At 36.2% G+C, this 18,606-nt stretch overlaps 1 protein-coding gene across 1 annotated transcript in view; it reads right to left on the bottom strand.

Moving 5' to 3' along the window:
* The window catches only part of MSH4 (mutS homolog 4), a 106,741-nt gene that overhangs the window by 29,503 nt on the left and 58,632 nt on the right, over nt 1-18,606 (bottom strand). The window contains exons 9-11 of the mRNA XM_082686597.1: nt 9,379-9,453; nt 2,193-2,257; nt 681-850 (exon numbers count right to left, since the gene is read on the bottom strand). Of these exons, the coding sequence (XP_082542723.1) occupies nt 681-850; nt 2,193-2,257; nt 9,379-9,453 (310 nt within the window). The remainder of the gene's footprint in view (nt 1-680; nt 851-2,192; nt 2,258-9,378; nt 9,454-18,606) is intronic.

Here is an 18,606-nt window from a genome sequence, read left to right as displayed (position 1 = left end):
ATCATATATTTATACCCATTTATAGTATATGATCTATGTGACTGATATACTGATCTATCTTCCTATCTATACATACGAACACACACATACACATGCACACACACCCACACATATACATTCCACACACAGGCATTTCTTTCTTGTCTGTCTTCCCTACTATAACATAAACTCCATGAGGACAGGGACTTTATCCTGTTCACAATATAGTCCTAGTACCCAAAACAGTGTCTATATTTACAAGAAATTCCATAAATTTGTTAAATGAAGTAGTACTTAACTAGAAATTAAATACAGTGGTAGTTGCTCAAATGCTACCTCTTCTAGACAAATACATCTCTTCCTCTGAAATCACTTAGTACTGACAGCCTGCATTTTTCATATAACTTGTATACAATGTTATATGAAGGTAGACAAACATGTCCTGGTCTTCAGGTAACTCTAAGTTTGAAGAAACTCTATATTTAAGTTTGGTGAAAAAAATAGACACATTCTAACACTTAGAGATACTTATTTTCAAAATCGTATTTTAATATATTTTAAATGACAGTGTTAACCTTATCTCTTTTGGTAACAAAATTTTAAAAATATGCATGGCCTGTTATCACCAGCAGAAAAGCACATGTTCTAAAAAGGTTTAATTTAAGAAAAAACAGAAAAATACAGTGAAGTAATTAAATTACCTGCTATGTCATCTACAATCTCTGTATATGTTCTTCTAGCTATGTCAAGAAATTCATTTATGTTGGATCTCACTGCGTAGCACTTCTGAGTCCTCATGTTCAGGCATCCTTTCATGTATCTTGCATCATCATTAATTATGGTTTTAATTTTTTCAAGTATGATTCCAAACCTAAAAAAGAACATTATAGGCAATAAGGCAAATGATTATTTTAATTCATAATTTGAGTCAGAGTTAATGACATATTTTCTTGGAATAAACAATTTTAAATATAACAACTCTTTCTTGAAATATATTGAAAATTATTTAAATAATTTAACAATATATGTATATTACATTACATAAACTAGAACCGTGACTATAAAAATTTTAAAATATCCTGTCAATCAGGACTAGTCTCTTAAAGTAACATGAAGTCACCAGGAACAATTCTATAACTGCTAATAAAAAGCTCTCCCAAGGATGCCTGGGTGGCCCAGTCAGTTAAGCGTCTGCCTTTGGCTCAGGTCATGATCCCAGAGTCCTGGAATCAAGTCTAGCATTAGGCTCCTTGCTCAGCAGGGAGCCTGCTTCTCCCTCTGCCTGCTGCTCCCCTTGCTGGTGCTCTCTCCCTTTCTCTTTCTCTGACAAATAAATAATATCTTTTTTTTTTTAATCTCCCAAATTAAACCCCTGACTGTTCCTATGAGTATAAAATATATCCCTGAAGAACTGTTATAAAAATTCTGGCTTTGTGTTCATTAACTCAGTCAACATTTACTTATAGCATGTATGATCACTGTGTTTGGTGCACAGATCCAAAGAAGAATTAAGTGTTTGGTTCTTGCCTTCAGGTGGGGCCAGACAAACTAAACACATATTGTAAGACAGTGTAAGAGAAACCTCACAATAATCAGTAATTAAGTACAGGGATCATGCAAACCAAAACTCTGGTAACACCTATTTTCCTAACCTTCTGTTTTATCCTGTTCTGTATGTTATTTGTAACCCTGTCTTATTATTAAACTCAGTTTGTGGCTCATAAAAGATGTGAATCCTGAATCGGTAAAATAGCAGTTCTTAAGCATCACATGTCTTTTTGGTCAAGAAGCTAGATGTCATTGCTAAAAACAATATTAAACTGTATTTAGATCTCTTATTCAATATTTATACCTACTATTTTTTGGTTACATCAAGCCCTTTATGATTTACAAGAGAAATATGTGCTTTCGTATTTGCAAGTCTTTCCATGGGGAATGGCTAAAAGAAGAAATATCAAAACTGTGTATGATTTCAATTTTTAATATTATTCTAATTGCCTATTAACACAAAATCTCAATGTGCTGTTACCCTATTTATGGATACTTATAAGATGTAATGTATAATTAGGACTTTGATGAATAGTTTAAAGATTGTTAACCAGAGTTCAAGTAATTGTTCTATTGATTACAGTTAGAGTCCTTAAAATCATTCATGATCTGGAAGAAAGGAATAATTAGCATGGATATTTAATTAACAGTTGGGTGACAAAGACCTCTTATCTTCCAAGGAACCACAGTAAGCTCTTAATAAAGGTGTGCTACAGTTCCTCAAAGCAATCTGTTAAAAAATAAAAAAAAATTGGTTAAAAATAATAAATTATAACACTATTCAAACATAACATTTTACATTTAATACTTGCAGCTTACCAAGAGTTTTCTTGCTTCATCTCATTTGTATACTCATAAAAGATATTTTAGGTATGTAGGTGAGGACAGATGGTACCTTTCCCATTTTCCAGATAAAGAGCACCTGACTAATAAAGGGCATCCAGTGCTTTACTCTTATGACTTTAGTTTTTCTTGTCTTTCAACTAATTTTTAGCATTCAACTACTTTTTAAAGTTAGGAATTTAAACAGCTATCATTGTACATTTAGAATACTCTGCATATCATTCCAAAATGCGGGTTTTAAATAGGCATTAAACTGAAAAAGTGCTTTGCATATTTATAAATAGAGCAATTTCTCCATTCTTATATGGCAAAAGTAGAAGTTTAATTTTGCTTAATGGAAACTATAAGTGGTCACTATTTAAATAACTAGAAACAAGAGGAAAACAGTTAACTTATTTTAACTTAAAATTTTTTTTCATGTATTTAAAGTCAATTAATTAATATACAGTGTATTATTAGCTTCAGAGGTAGAGTTTCATTATTCATCAGTTGGCATGTAACACCCAGTGCTCATTACATCAAGTGTCCTCCTTAATGACCACCCAATTATCCCTTCCCCCCATCCACTCCACTCCGGTAACCCCCAGTTTGTTCCCTGTAGTTAAGAGTCTCTTATGGTTTGCTTCGCTCTCCTTTTTCATCTTATTTTACTTTTCCTTCCCTTCCCCTAGGTTCATCTGTTTTGTTTTATAAATTCCACACGAATGAAATTATATGATATTTGTCCTTCTCTGACTGACTTATTTCATTCAGGGTAATAACCTCTAATTCCATCTACATGGTTGCAAATGACAAGATTTAATTGCTTCTGATGGCTGAGTAAATTTCATTGTATATATACGCTGCATCTTCTTTATCCATTCATTTGTCGGTGGGTATCTGGGTTCCTTTCATAGTTTGGCTATTGTGGACATTACTGCTATAAACATCAGGGTTCATGTATCCTTTTGAATCACTGTTTGTATCCTCTGGAAAAATACCTAGTAGTACAATTACTGGGTAATAGGGTAGCTCTATTTTTAACTTTTTGAGGAACCTCCATACTGTTTTCCAGAGTGGCTGCACCAGCTTGCATTCCTACCATCAGTTTAAGAAGATTCCCCTTTCTCTGCATTCTCACCACCATTTGTTGTTTCCTCACTTGTTAATTTTAGTCATCCTGACTGGTATGAGGTGGTATCTCATTGTGGTTTTGATTTGTATTTCCCTGATGATGAGTGATGCTGAACATCTTTTCCTATGTCCGTTGGCCATTTGGAAGTCTTCTTGGAGAAATGCCTATTCATGTCTTCTGCCCACTTCTTGACTGGATTTTTTGGTTTATGGGTGCGTTTGATAAGTTCTTGGATTTATAGGCCTTGGTTACTAGCCCTTTATCTGATTTGTCATTTGCAAGTATTTTCTTCCATTCCATAGGCTGTCTTTTAGTTTTGTTGACTGCTTCCTTTGGTGTGCAATAGCTTTTTGTCTTGAAGTCCCAATAATTCATTTTTGCCTTTGTTTTCCTTGTCTTTAAGACATGTCTAGCAAGAAGTTCCTGCAACCGAGGTCAAAGAGACTGCTGCCTGTGTTCTCATCTAGGATTTTGATGGATTCCTAGGTATTTCATCCATTTTGAGCTTATTTTTGTGTAAGGCATAAAAAAGTTGCTGAGTTTCATTCTTTTGCATGTGGCTGTCCAATTTTCCCAACACCATTTGTTAAAGAGACTGTCTTTTTCCATTGGACATTCTTTCCTGCTTTGTTGAAGATTAGTTGACCATAAAGTTCACAGTCCACTCCTGGGTTTTCTTTTCTGTTTCATTGATCTATGTCTATGTTCTTCTGCCAGTACCATACCATCCTGATCACTACAGCTTTGTAATACAGCTTGAAGTCCAGCACTGTGATGACACCAGCTGTGGTTTTCTCTTTCAAGAATGCTTTGGCTATTTGGGGCCTTTTTGGTTCCATACAAATTTTAAGATTAATTGTTCCAGCTCTGTGAAAAATGTTGATAATATTTTGGTAGGGATTGCATTGAATGTGTAGATTACTTTGGGTAGCATAGACATTTTAACAATATTTATTCTTCCAATCCATCAGCATGGGAGGTTTTCCATTTCTTTGTATCTTCTTCAATTTCTTTCATAAGCATTCTATAGTTCTCAGAGTACAGATTCTTTACCTCTTTGGTTAGGTTTATTCCTAAATTATCTTACGGTTTTTGGTGCAATTGTAAATGGGATCAGCTCCTTGATTTCTCTTTCTTCTTTCTCATTGTCAATGTATAGAAATGCAGCTGACTTCTGTGCAATGATTTTATATCCTACCATGTTGCTGAATTCCTATATGAGTTCTAGTAATTTTTAGGTGGTCTTTGGGTTTTCAACAGAGTATCATGTCATCTACAAAGAGTGAAAGTTTGACTTCTTCTTTGCTGATTTGGATACTTTTTACTTCTTTTGGTTGTCCTAGCTCAGGCTAGGACTTCCAGTACAATGCTGAATAACAGTAATGAGAGTTACTGGACAGGACATCCCTGTCATGTTGCTGACCTTAGGGGAAAAGCTCTCAGGTTTTTCCTGCTGAGAATGATATTCACTGTGAGTTTTTCATATATAGTTAACCTGGCATTTTTAATTAACATGTAATTAACATATTATTTGTTTCAGGGGCACAGATCTGTGATTCATCAGTCTTACACAGTTCACAGCACTCACCATAGCACATACTCTTCCCAATATCCATCACCCAGTCACCCTATCCCTCCACCAACCCCCTCCACTCCAGCAACCCTCAGATTTTTCCCTGAGATTAAGAATCTCTTATGGTTTGTCTCCCTCTCTGGCTTTATCTTGTTTCATTTTTCCCTCACTTCCCCTATGATCCTGTCTTATTTCCCAAATTCATCATGTCAGTGAGATCATATAATAATTGTCTTTCTCTGATTGGCTTATTTCACTTAGCTCTAGTTCCATCCACGTCTTGCAAATGGCAAGATTTCATTTTTGATGGCTGCGCAATATTCCATCATGTGTGTGTGTGTGTGTGTGTGTGTGTGTGTGTGTGTGTACTACATTTTCTTTATCCATTCATCTGTTGATAGATATTTATCCTCTTTTCATAGTTTGGCTATTGTGGACACTGCTATAAGCATTGGGGTGCAAGTGCCACTTTGGCTCATTACATTTGTATCTTTCAAAGTAAAATAGTGCAATTTTTTTTACAGTAGTAAAAACAAAACAAAACTACATTAAAATAGTGCAATGGCTAGGTCATAGAGTAGCTCTATTTTCAACTTTTGAGGACCCTCCATACTGTTTTCCAGAGTCAATTAACCTTTTACCTGCTATTTTAGGCAATGGCAATAATAATTTTCTTTTGCTTATGAACAGGAAATATTTAAATACTAATGAAAGCTATAAAATTCATAAAAGCATAAAGAAAAATATTTAAATTGCTTATAATTATACCACCCTTCCAAATAAATTACTTAAATATTATGGTATATTTCCTGTCATTACCTCAAATAAAAAAAAGTTTGTCATTGCACATTGCTTTTCTCCCCTAGTTAATACTATATCACAAGTATTAGAAACTTTTAATAGCATAGATTTTAATAAATCACAATATTTTACCCTTTAGAAAACAGTCTCTCATTATTAGAGGTCTATACTACTTAGAATTTCTAATATAAATCATGTTGCAAAGACCATAACTGAACATAAATTGTGGTCAGTATTTCTTGAGTTCTTTTGGACAGATTTCTAGTATTGTAACACTGTCAAAAGACAGATGTTGTAAAACTTCCCTGTGAAGTATGTACAATTTGTACTCCTACCAGCTGTCTATGAAGTCTGTCTCACTGTTCTCTGAGTAGCAGTAAATTGTATCCATTAAGGAGAAAAACAAACAAACAAAAAAACCTAAAACTTTGCTTCTTTTGCATATTAATGACTTTAATTTGTATTTCTTTAACTAATAGTAAGGTTGAACATGTTTGGTACTATTTATTAACCTCTTTGATTTTCATTTTGGGGGCATTTTCTGTATTTCTATTGGTATTCCCGTATTCTCTTATGAAATTACATGAGTTTTATGACAGAAATTAATATTTTATCTGTCAAATGCTACAAATTTTTCCTTTCTTTGGCCTTTATTTTCCTTTCACATATCAAAGCTTCTTCAAATTTGGGGCACCGGGGTGGCTCAGTGGGTTAATCCTCTGCCTTTGGCTCGGGGCACATTAGTCTCCCTGCTCAGCAGGGAGCCTGCTTCCTCCTCTCTCTCTGCCTGCCTCTCTACCTACTTGTGATCTGTCTGTCAAATAAACAAATAAAATCTTTTTTTTAAAAAAACTTCAAGTTTGTGTTTTATTGAATCTATCAGTTTGGGGGGATGATTTATTATATCTCTCTCATTCTAAGGAAGATGACATTTTTTTACATCTTTTGTCAAATTGCTTTCATTATATATTTTTTAGAATGAAATCTACAACAAATTCTTCCAGATTTTTCATTATTTTTTCTTTTAAAAAAGCAGTTCTTCCTGGGCGCCTGGGTGGCTCAGTGGGTTAAGCTGCTGCCTTCGGCTCAGGTCATGATCTCAGGGTCCTGGGATTGAGGCCCGCATAGGGCTCCCTGCTCAGCAGGGAGCCTGCTTCCCTCTCTCTCTCTCTCTGCCTGCCTCTCCATCTACTTGTGATTTCTCTCTGTCAAATAAATAAATAAAATCTTTAAAAAAAAAAAAAAAAAAGACCTAAGTCTTAAAAAAAAAAAAAAAAAAAAAGCAGTTCTTCCTTGTCACCTTAAGTTTTAAAAAATGTTTTGCACAGGGGTTCCTGGCTGGCTCAGTCAGCAAAGCAAGGGACTCTTGATCTCAGGGCTATGAGTTATAGACCCATGATAGGTAAAGAGATTATTTAAATAAATAAATGTTTAAAAAAAATTTTGCACAGTAGAATATTTAAAAACACATTAGGAAATCACATCAGAAATATTTCGGGTAAGAGTAATCAATGAATGAAATCACTGAGTGAAAGTTTAATGAGGAACAGGATATTTACATAGTCTCAAAGTATCTCTCCACAGATTACTTAATAACTTTATAGTGAAGAAATGGATCAAAGTTAATATCACCAGAATGGGGAATGACATCATGTGCATCCTGATGTGAGGTACTAAGAAAAATACAACATTGCTCATAGAGTATTACTGCTAAATATAATAAGCTGAATTTAATCGTGAGAAAATAACCACACAAATTGAGGAATATTCTATAAAATAACAGATACTTTTCAAGATGTTAATATAATGAAAGACAAAGAAAGGATGAGAAACTTTAAGCTGAAAAGAAGTATAAAGAAACATGACATTAGGGGCTCCAGGGTGGCTCAGTCAGTTAAGCATCTGCCTTCCAATTAAGTCACAATCCTGGGATTAGACCAACATCAGGCTTCCTGCTCAACAGGGAGTCTGCTTCTTCTTCTCTCTCTGCCCCTCCCCTTGCTCATGCTCTCTCCTGCTCACTCACTCTCCCTCAATAAATAAATAAAATCTTTTTTTTTAAATGACATTAAATTTCCCTGATAAGTAGTGATGATGAACATTTTTTCATTTGCCTGTTGGCCATTTGTATGTCTTCTTTGGAGAAGTGTCTGTTCATGTCTTCTGCCCATTTTTTGACACGATTATGTGTTTTTTGGGTATTGAGTTTGAGGAGTTCTTTATAGATCTTGGATATCAGCGAATATCTTCTCCCATTTCATGGGTTGCCTCTTTGTTTTGTTGACTGTTTCCTTTGGTGTACAGAAGCTTTTTATCTTGATGAAGTCCCAAAAGTTTATTAGCCATCAGGGAAATTCAAATCAAAACCACATTGCAATATAACCTTACACCATTTAGAATGGCTAAAATCAATAGGACTGGAAACAACAAGTGTTGGAGAGGATGTGGAGAAAAGGGCACCCTCTTACATTGTTGGTAGGAATGCAATTTGGTGCAGCCAATTTGGAAAATAGTGTGGAGATTCCTCAAGAAATTAAAAATAGAGTTACCCTGTGACTCTGCAATTGCACTACTGGGTATTTACCCCCAAAGATACAGATGTAGTGAAAAGAAGGGCCATATGTATTCAAAACAGCAATGTCCACAATTGCCAAACTGTGGAAAGAACCAAGATGCCCTTCAACAGACAAGTGGATAAAGATGTAGTCCATATATACAATGGGATATGATGCAGCCATCAAAAAGGATGAATACCCAACTTTTCTATCAACATGGACAGGACTGGAGGAGATTATGCTGAGTGAAATAAGTCAAACAGAGAGAGTCAATTATCATATGGTTTCACTTACTTGTGGTGCATAAGGACTAACATGGAGGACATTAGGAGAAAGAAAGGGAAAAGTAAATTGGGAGAAACTGGAGAGGGAGACAAAGCATGAGAGACTGTGGACTCTGAGAAACAAATTGAGGGTTTTGGAAGGGGGGGAATGGTTGAGCCTGGTGGTGGGTATTAAGGAGGGCACGTACTACCTGGAGCACTAGGTGTGGTGTATAAACAATGAATCTTGGAACACTGAAAAAAATAAAATTAAATTAAGATGTTTAAAAAAATGACATTAAATACAATGTATAGTCCTGGACTGGACCCTGTATCAAGAAAAAAAAATCTATTAAAAGAATTAGTAAAACAATTAGAAATTTTGAGTATGGACTATATATAATAATATTGGATCAATTTTAAATATCCTAAATTTTTAAATTATATTGTGGTTATGTAAGAGAACACCTTTGATCTTAGGATATACACATGTTAGTATTTAGGTACTGCAATTTTCAAATGGTTGAATAAGAGTAATAATAAGAATATAATATGTAGTGAGTGCTGTGTGTATATGGAAAGAATTGGGGAATTCATTATTCTATTGTAACTTTATCTAAATTTGAAATTTTTTGAAATAAAAAGTTTTTTTAAAAAATTAAGGCTACCAATGTTTTGTACAATATACACCATATAAATTACCTTTAAAGGATCCACAAGTTCCAAGGTATGTTTTAGGTATATTAGATTTGTTATCTTTGATTCCGCTGCATTAACCTATTAAAATAAAGATACAAATGTGGACACCATAAATATACAAGAATGGATTTTCTCTTGAACATTCTACACTTACCATACTCATACATTTTTATTTATCAACATACCCAGTACGCCAGCATAAACAGTAGTTACAGTTACTGATACATCACAATAAGCCTAGTGCACTATTTTCCTGGAAGTCTGACAATGAGAAGAGTTCACCTCATTGTATTCAACTTCCATTTTTACTTTAGCCCCTCGGGTCCAGCTTAATCTACAGTGGTGATAGGAGATAGAGTTCAATCCTGAGCAGTACTAAGAGACTAACATTAATTGAAGAAGGCACAAAGGGTATTTGTGAAAGATGATATTTGAAAAACTTAATCTGAAACTCCCAGGCAGTTACAGAACAACACAAAGCTCCCTCACTGGTTCCTGTTTGCATGAGTAAAACAATTTTCAGAGTTCCAGTTGTCCAAATTAATTAGGTTTTCAAAATAAAGCAACATCAACATTTTTAAAATTTAATAAATAAATTTTTAAAAATTAAATTGTAGTATCTCTAGAACAAAAGAGTGGTATTAAACCTTGGGAAATGAAGAATATTTTGTGAATGGACAAATCTACCAATACTGACAAGGACTTTTAGGATATTACATTATGATATAATAATGTATTTGATATAGTGTTCTTTCTTTTTGCAGTCTCCTGACCTATATCCCTATTGCACAATACCTAGACTGTTTGGTGACTACATCAACCAATTTAGAAGAAATGCCAAAATGAATGTTGCTAGCCCCAAAACAAGTTACTGCAGACTTTCTTACAATGGATCTCTGAAACTGGAAGATTAAAAATAAATAATATTCACCAAACAGAAGACAAATATCACTCCTGTTACCAAAGGAGAATATCTTACAAAAATACCATTTTACCTTTGAAGAAGAACAAGTCAGAAGGACTAACTCTAATAAATATCAGCCTATAATAAAGTTAGACCAATTAAGAAATGGTAGTATCAGCATAAGGACAAGCAGAACAATCAATGCAACAGAATAACGAATCTAGAAACAGACTCAAACATATGATTTCAGCCAAACATTTCATTTATAACAACGGTTGACTAAAGAGTAATGGAGAAAGGACAGTTTTTTTAACAAATGGTGCCAGTTAGATTATGAATCTGTATGGAAAAAAAGGAAATGTGGTCCCTTCCTCATACAAATCAAAATACCAATTCCATATGGATTATAGGTCTAAATACAAGAGGTAAAACAATAAAACATCTAGAATATAACAAACAAGAGTATCTTCACTATCCTGGGTGTTCCTACCAACTTTAATAAATTTGATAACTAATGAATTACAGGGCCAAACTAATAGCCAAAGTTATTTATATCTCTCCTATTGTCTAGCTTTTGTCAATGCACAGATTATCATATTACAAACCCTGCAATCACAAACTCCAGTGTCTGTGTTTTGCTTCCTACTCACTAGGGGACATTCCCGCCTAATAACTACCGACTACTGTAGTAATGTTTTCCCCTCACTCCTTCTGACTTCTGACCATGTGACCCTATGTGGCATGGTTTCTCCTCTCAAAATTATAAGTAATAAAAATCTTTTAATGGCCTCAGCCTCTCTATGTCATCACTTAGTCATTTCCATAACTTAAAATCCCCTGGGCACAATCAAGCCACTGGGGTAGGTAAAGACTTCTTATGCAGGATAAAAACCACCACAATAAAAGAAAAAACATACACTAGCCTACATTTAGATTAAGAACTTCTAATAAGGCAGAGAAAGACAATGAGGATCTTACTTATATGTAGAATCTAAAAACAACAAAACAAGCTCATAATGCAGAGAACACAATGGGGGCTGCCAGAAGTAGGCAGTAGGGGGTGGGTAAAATGGAAGGAGGTCAAACCTCCAGTTATAAAATAAATAACTAATGAGGATTTAATGGACAGCATGGTGACTAGAGTTAATAATACTATATTGCATATTTGAAAGTTGCTGAGAGAATAGATCTTAAAAGTCCTCACCAAAAAAAAAAAAAAAAATTAAGCATATATGGGGATGGGTGTTAAGTAGATTTAATGTGGCAATCATTTTACAATACATACAAATAACAAATCATTTAAAAAAAAAAAAAAAGAACTTCTGGGGTACCTGGGTGACTCAGTGGGTTAAAGCCACTGCCTTCAGCTCAGGTCATGATCCCAGGATCCTGGGATCAAGCCCACATTGGGCTCTCTGCTCAGCAGGGGCCTGCTTCCCTCTCTCTCTCTCTGTCTGCCTCTCTGCCTACTTGTGATCTGTCAAATAAATAAATAAAATCTTTCCAAAAAAAAAAAAAGGAACTTCTATTTATCAAAAGGCACCATTGATCTAGGATAGGTTCTCCAAAAGCCAACTCAGAGAAATTAGAATTTGAGGACAAATTATTTATTTGAAAAGTAATTCCAGTAAGTACAGGCAAGAGAATAGGACAGGGCAGCAATACAAGATACACTGATGAGGAGGAGTCAAGATGGTGGAGAAGTAGCAGGCTGAGCCTACATCAGGTAGCAGGAGATCAGCTGGATAGCTTATCAAACCATTGCAAACACCTACAAATCCAAAGGGAGATTGAAGAGAAGAAGAACAGCAATTCGAGAAACAGAAAATTGACCACTTTCTGAAAGGTAGGACCGGAGAACTGAATCCAAATCAACGGGAAGATAGACCATGGGGGGAGGGGCCGGCTCCAGCAAACGGCAAACCATGGGAGCACAAAATCAGGACTTTTTAAATTAAAAGTCTGCTCCACTAAAAAAGACAGTCTCTTCAGTAAATGGTGCTGGGAAGGGGCGCCTGGGTGGCTCAGTGGGTTAAGCCTCTGCCTTCTGCTCAGGTCATGATCTCAGGTCCTGGGATTGGGTCCCGCGTCGGGCTCTCTGCTCAGCAGGGGGCCTGCTTCCCCCCTCTCTGTCTACTTGTGATCTCTCTTTCTGTGTCTAATGAATAAATAAAATCTTTTAAAAAATAAATAAAATAAATAAATGGTGGTGGGGAAACTGGACAGCTATGTGTAGAAGAATGAAACTCGACCATTCTCTTACACCATACACAAAGATAAACTCAAAATGGATAAAAGACCTCAATGTGAGACAGGAATCCATCAGAATCCTAGAGGAGAACATAGGCAGTAATCTCTTCGATATCAGCCACAGCAACTTCTTTCAAGATATGTCTCCAAAGGCAAAGGAAACAAAAGCGAAGATGAACTTTTGGGACTTCATCAAAATCAAAAGCTTCTGCACAGCAAAGGAAACAGTCAGGAAAACAAAGAGGCAACCCACGGAATGGGAGAAGATATTTGCAAATGACAGTACAGACAAAAGGTTGATATCCAGGATCTATAATGAACTCCTCAAACTCAACACGTACAAAACAGACAATCATATCAAAAAATGGGCAGAAGATATGGACAGCCACTTCTCCGATGAAGACATACAAATGGCTATCAGACACAGGAAAAAATGTTCATCATCGCTAGCCATCAGGGAGATTCAAATTAAAACCACATTGAAATATCACCTTACACCAGTTAGAATGGCCCAAATTAGCAAGACAGGAAACAACATGTGTTGAAGGGGATGTGGAGAAAGGGGAACCCTCTTCCACTGTTGGTGGGAATGCAAATTGGTGCAGCCTCTTTGGAGAACAGTGTGGAGATTCCTCAAGAAATTAAAAATAGAACTTCCCTATGACCCTGCCATTGCACTCCTGGGTATTTACCCCAAAGATACAGATGTCGTGAAAAGAAGGGCCATCTGTACCCCAATGTTTATAGCAGCAATGGCCACGGTTGCCAAACTGTGGAAAGAACCCAGATGCCCTTCAACGGATGAATGGATAAGGAAGATGTAGTCCATATACACTATGGAGTATTATGCCTCCATCAGAAAGGACGAATACCCAACTTTTGTAGCAACATGGATGGGACTGGAAGAGATTATGCTGAGTGAAATAAGTCAAGCAGAGAGAGTCAATTATCATATGGTTTCACTTATTTGTGGAGCATTACAAATAGCATGAAGGACATGGGGAGTTAGAGAGGAGAAGGGAGTTGGGGAAAATTGGAAGGGGAGGTGAACCATGAGAAACTATGAACTCTGAAAAACAATCTGAGGGTTTTGAAGGGGCGGGGGGTGGGAGGTTGGGGTACCAGGTGGTGGGTATTAGAGAGGGCACGGACTGCATGGAGCACTGGGTGTGGTGCAAAAATAATGAATACTGTTATGCTGAAAATAAATTAAAAATAAATAAATAAATAAATAAAGTCTGCTCCCCTGAAAGACATCACTCCAGAGGCTAAACCGGGGTGAAGCCCACGCAGGGCCAGCATGGCCCTAGGTCCCACAGAGTCACAGAAGGATTTGGGGTGTCTTAGTGTTGCAGAGCTCACAGGTATTAGACCGGGGAAGCCAGCGACAGAGATAGAGCGAGGAGTGAGCTCTCAGCTCATGGTTACCTTGAACCAGTCGCAGGCTGGGTGAGCTCGGCGCGTGGCCAGAGGCCAGGGAGACAGGAGTGATTGGGCTCTTTTCTCTGAGGGCACACTGAGGGGTGTGGCCCCGAGCTCTCGGCTCCTCCGGGTGGGAGGACGGCTCCTCCATCCTCCATCCTCTGGAACTCTATAGAAGCGTTCAGGGGACATCACAATTCCAGACTTCAAGCTCTATTACAAAGCTGTCATCATCAAGACAGCATGGTACTGGCACAAAAACAGACACATAGATCAATGGAACAGAATAGAGAGCCCAGAAATAGACCCTCAACTCTATGGTCAACTAATCTTCGACAAAGCAGGAAAGACTGTCCAATGAAAAAAAGACAGCCTCTCAATAAATGGTGTTGGGAAAATTCGATGGCCACATGCAGAAAAATGAAATTGGCCCATTTCCTTACACCACACACGAAAATAGACTCAAAATGGATGAAGGACCTCAATGTGAGAAAGGAACCCATCAAAATCCTTGAGGAAAACACAGGCAGCAACCTCTTCAACCTCAGGTGCAGCAACTTCTTCCTAGGAACATCACCAAAGGCAATGGAAGTAAGGGCAAAAATGAACTATTGGGATTTCATCAAGATCAAAACTTTTGCACAGCAAAGGAAACAATTAACAAAACCAACAGACAACTGAAAGAATGGAAGAAGATATTTGCAAACGACATATCAGATAAAGGGCTAGTGTCCAAAATCTATAAAGAACTTAGCAAACTCAACACCCAAAGAACAAATAATCCAATCAAGAAATGGGCAGAAGACATGAACAGGCATTTTTGCAAAGAAGACATCCAGATGGCCAACAGACACATGAAAAAGTGCTCCACATCACTCGGCATCAAATAAAAGCCACAATGAGATACCACCTCACACCAGTCAGAATGGCTAAAATTGACAAGTCAGGAAATGACAGATGCTGGCGAGGATGTGGAGAAAGGGGAACCCTCCTGCACTGTCGGTGGGAATGCAAGCTGGTGCAACCACTCCAGAAAACAGCATGGAGGTTCCTCAAAAAGTTGAAAATAGAACTACCATATAACCCAGCAATTGCACTACTGGGTATTTACCCTAAAGATACAAACGTAGTGATCCGAAGGGGCACATGCACCCGAATGTTTATAGCAACAATGTCTACAATAGCCAAACTTTGGAACCTAGATGTCCATCAACAGATGAATGGATAAGGAAGATGTGGTATATATATATATATATATTATATATATATATTATATATATACCTGCATATATTCCTGCATAGTATTCCATAATGGAATACTATTGTACATATAGTATATATATACATATATACTATGTATATATACACATATATAATGGAATAATATATATACACACACACACACACACACTATATATATATATATATATGTAGGGCTACTATGCAGCCCTCAAAAGAAATAAAATTAAAAGAAAAGAAATGAAATCTTGCCATTTGCAACGTGGATGGAACCAGAGGGTATCATGCTTAGTGAAATAAGTCAATCAGAGAGAGACAACTATCGTACGATCTCCCTGATATGAGGAAGTGGAGATGCAACTTGGGGGGTTGGGGGGTGGAAGAAGAATAAATGAAACAAAATGGGATCGGGAGGGAGAGAAAACATAAGTGCCTCTTAATCTCACAAAACAAACTGAGGGTTGCCGGGGGCAGGGGGGTCCGGAGAGGGGGGTGGGGTTATGGACATTGGGGAGGGTATGTGCTATGGTGAGTGCTGTGAATGTGTAAACCTGGCGATTCACAGACCTGTACCCTGAGGATAAAAATACATTATATGTTTATTAAAAAAATAAAAAATTAAAAAAATAAAGATGAAAAAAAAAAGATACACCGATGATCCAGATATCGCTACTTGGACTGTGGCTCATTCCTGCTGGAGACCTCTCAGAGATGGTGTAGAGTAAGCTTCAGAAGCTATCTCCAGAGGTAAGGAAATGGTGTATTTATTAACCAACTCCAGTTCAGTAATGCACAGCAATACTGGGCAGTCACTTCCTGAATTCCCTCCAGTTTCTCATGTGGCTAGATAAAGTCCTCAGGTAGAGAATTTCAGCTGCTTACAGTAAAACTTCTCTGTACAAAAGTGAATGCCAAGGGATGTGGGTGGCACATCAAAAGCATCTAGTCCACAATACTGAGTAAAAAATCCAACTACAATGTGGGAAAAGATATGTGCAACACAGAGAACCATAAAGGAGTCATAAAAAGCTCTACAAATCAAAAGAGGAGCCAAAAAAGCTTTACAAATCAAAAAAGACTATAACCCAATAGAAAAATGGGCAAGAGAGTTGAACAACACTTTCACAAAAGAAGGTATCCAAATAGTCAATATATATATACAAAAGGACTGCAAACTCATTAATTATTAACAAAATAATTAAGACCACAATGAAATACCATTAGCTACCAAACATTATGGCTCTCTGCCAAGATAATATTTTATAATAATAATATTATAACTGATAATATTAGGTTTGGAGGAAGAGTAATGGGAATTCTCATACACTGCTGATGGAAGTATAAGTTGAAATGATAATTCTGAAAAACATTTTCACAAATATTTTGTCATTATCTACTCAAGTTGAAGATATTCATTCCCCATGACCCGGAAATTCCACTCCTAACTATGTGCCCAATAAAAACGTATGCACAATTATACTAAGAAACAATTATAATATTGTTCAGCAATATTAATTCTAATTTCTAGAAACTGTCAACAACTCAAAAGTCCAACAGTTAAATGAATAATGGTATATTCATATGGCAAAACATTATATACCAATAGAAATAAATAGAAATAAATGAGCTACAGCTAAAAGCAATAATATAATTAAGTCTCACAAATAATGTTGGTGAGATGAAGCCACGTATTAAAAATACCCATGACAGGGCGCCTGGGTGGCTCAGTGGGTTAAGCCGCTGCCTTCGGCTCAGGTCATGATCTCAGGGTCCTGGGATCGAGTCCCACATTGGGCTCTCTGCTCAGCAGGGAGCCTGCTTCCTCCTCTCTCTCTGCCTGCCTCTCTGCCTACTTGTGATCTCTCTCTGTCAAATAAATAAATAAAATCTTAAAAAAATAATAATAAAATAAAATAAATAAAATAAAATAAAATAAAAATACCCATGACAGATGCCTCGTTGGCTCAGTTGGTTAAGCAGATGCCTTCAGCTCAGGTTGTGATCCCAGGGTCCTGGGATTGAGCCCCACATCAGGATCCTTGCTTGGCAGAGAGCCTGGTTCTCCCTCTCCCTCCTGCTCTGCCTACTTGTGCTCTCTCTCTATTCTCTCAAATAAATAAATAAAATATTTTTTAAAAAAATAAAAAGGTTTAAATAGTCTTTTCTTTAACTAAGTGAACTCTATACCCAGTGTGGGGCTTGAACTTATAACCTCGAGATCAAGAGTAGTATGCTCTGACTGAACCAGCTAGATGCCCCAGAAAAACCTGTTTAATATGAAAAATTTCATAATGTTGAAGGAAGTATTTTGAATGTTTGTAATAGAAAATATAAGCATTCTTAATGTAGTATATTAAAAGTAAGGTTATAAATATTATACAGAAAGAAAAGACATTCAGGTTAGTAAAAATAAGAAATTTAAGTTTTATTCTCAGAAAATATTTATGACCTAGAAAACAGCATTTTCTTAAATCAATATTCTAAAGAAGAAAGTATAAGAATTAATCTTAAGCAAACAATTCCATACTAGAAATTTTCAGAGAAAATTTAGTTCATTTAGAAGTTTAAGATAATCATATAATTCAGTGAACAAAACATTTAGTTCATTCACAAGTTTTAGCAAATTATGAAATTTAACCAGCAGAAATCTAAACTAATTTAGTAAATACTGTGTTTAATTAAGAGATATATGCTTATATCAAATGGAGAAAGAGCCTAACTTAAAGTAGATCTCCAGATGGTTAAGAAAACAGCAACTAAGAAACAGTATAGGGAATTCTGAAATTCATGAACCATGTATGAAGTCAATATATAGCTTAGGGTTCTTCAAAAGTTAGTTAATCTGAAAAGTATTTTAAAAGCCTCCACATAGGACAGATGTACTAAGTAGGGAAGTATTTACAGCTAAGACTAGTCCCTCCAAAACTAAAAAGGATGGGAAGTTAACAGACTACCAGCTATGGATCAGTTATGACTGATCCTTAAGAATCTTATGGAAGTAGCTATAGATTACCTTTACTGGACAGGAAAAAAGGATTCCAGATTCTCAGCTCACAGAATTATCTTAAACCTGCCCAAGATGACTTTTCTCAAGTCTGAGAGTCAAACTGATTATAGAAGCTGGCTTATCACAGATATTTCTGAGAGAGCGAGTTGGCCAAACTGATGTTTCCTTCTCAATATAACCAGAAAAAATCTAATGCAAAAAAAAATTATGTTTCTAATTCTTCAGCTGATGACACTAAATTATGAAGTTGTATGACTAATACTAATAATACTAAACATTAATGAGTTGACCACAAAGAGACTACTCTCAGGTATAATCTCATGATTCTTTCCTATAATAAAAGTGAAACAAAGTTTTGACATACTGCTAAGGGTTGAACTGTATCCCCCCAAAAAATATTTGTTGAAGT

The sequence above is a fragment of the Mustela nivalis genome, assembly GCF_964662115.1.
Source record: "Mustela nivalis genome assembly, chromosome: 10".
Classification (NCBI taxonomy): Eukaryota; Metazoa; Chordata; class Mammalia; order Carnivora; family Mustelidae; genus Mustela; species Mustela nivalis.
This window is presented reverse-complemented; position numbering and strand designations above follow the sequence as displayed.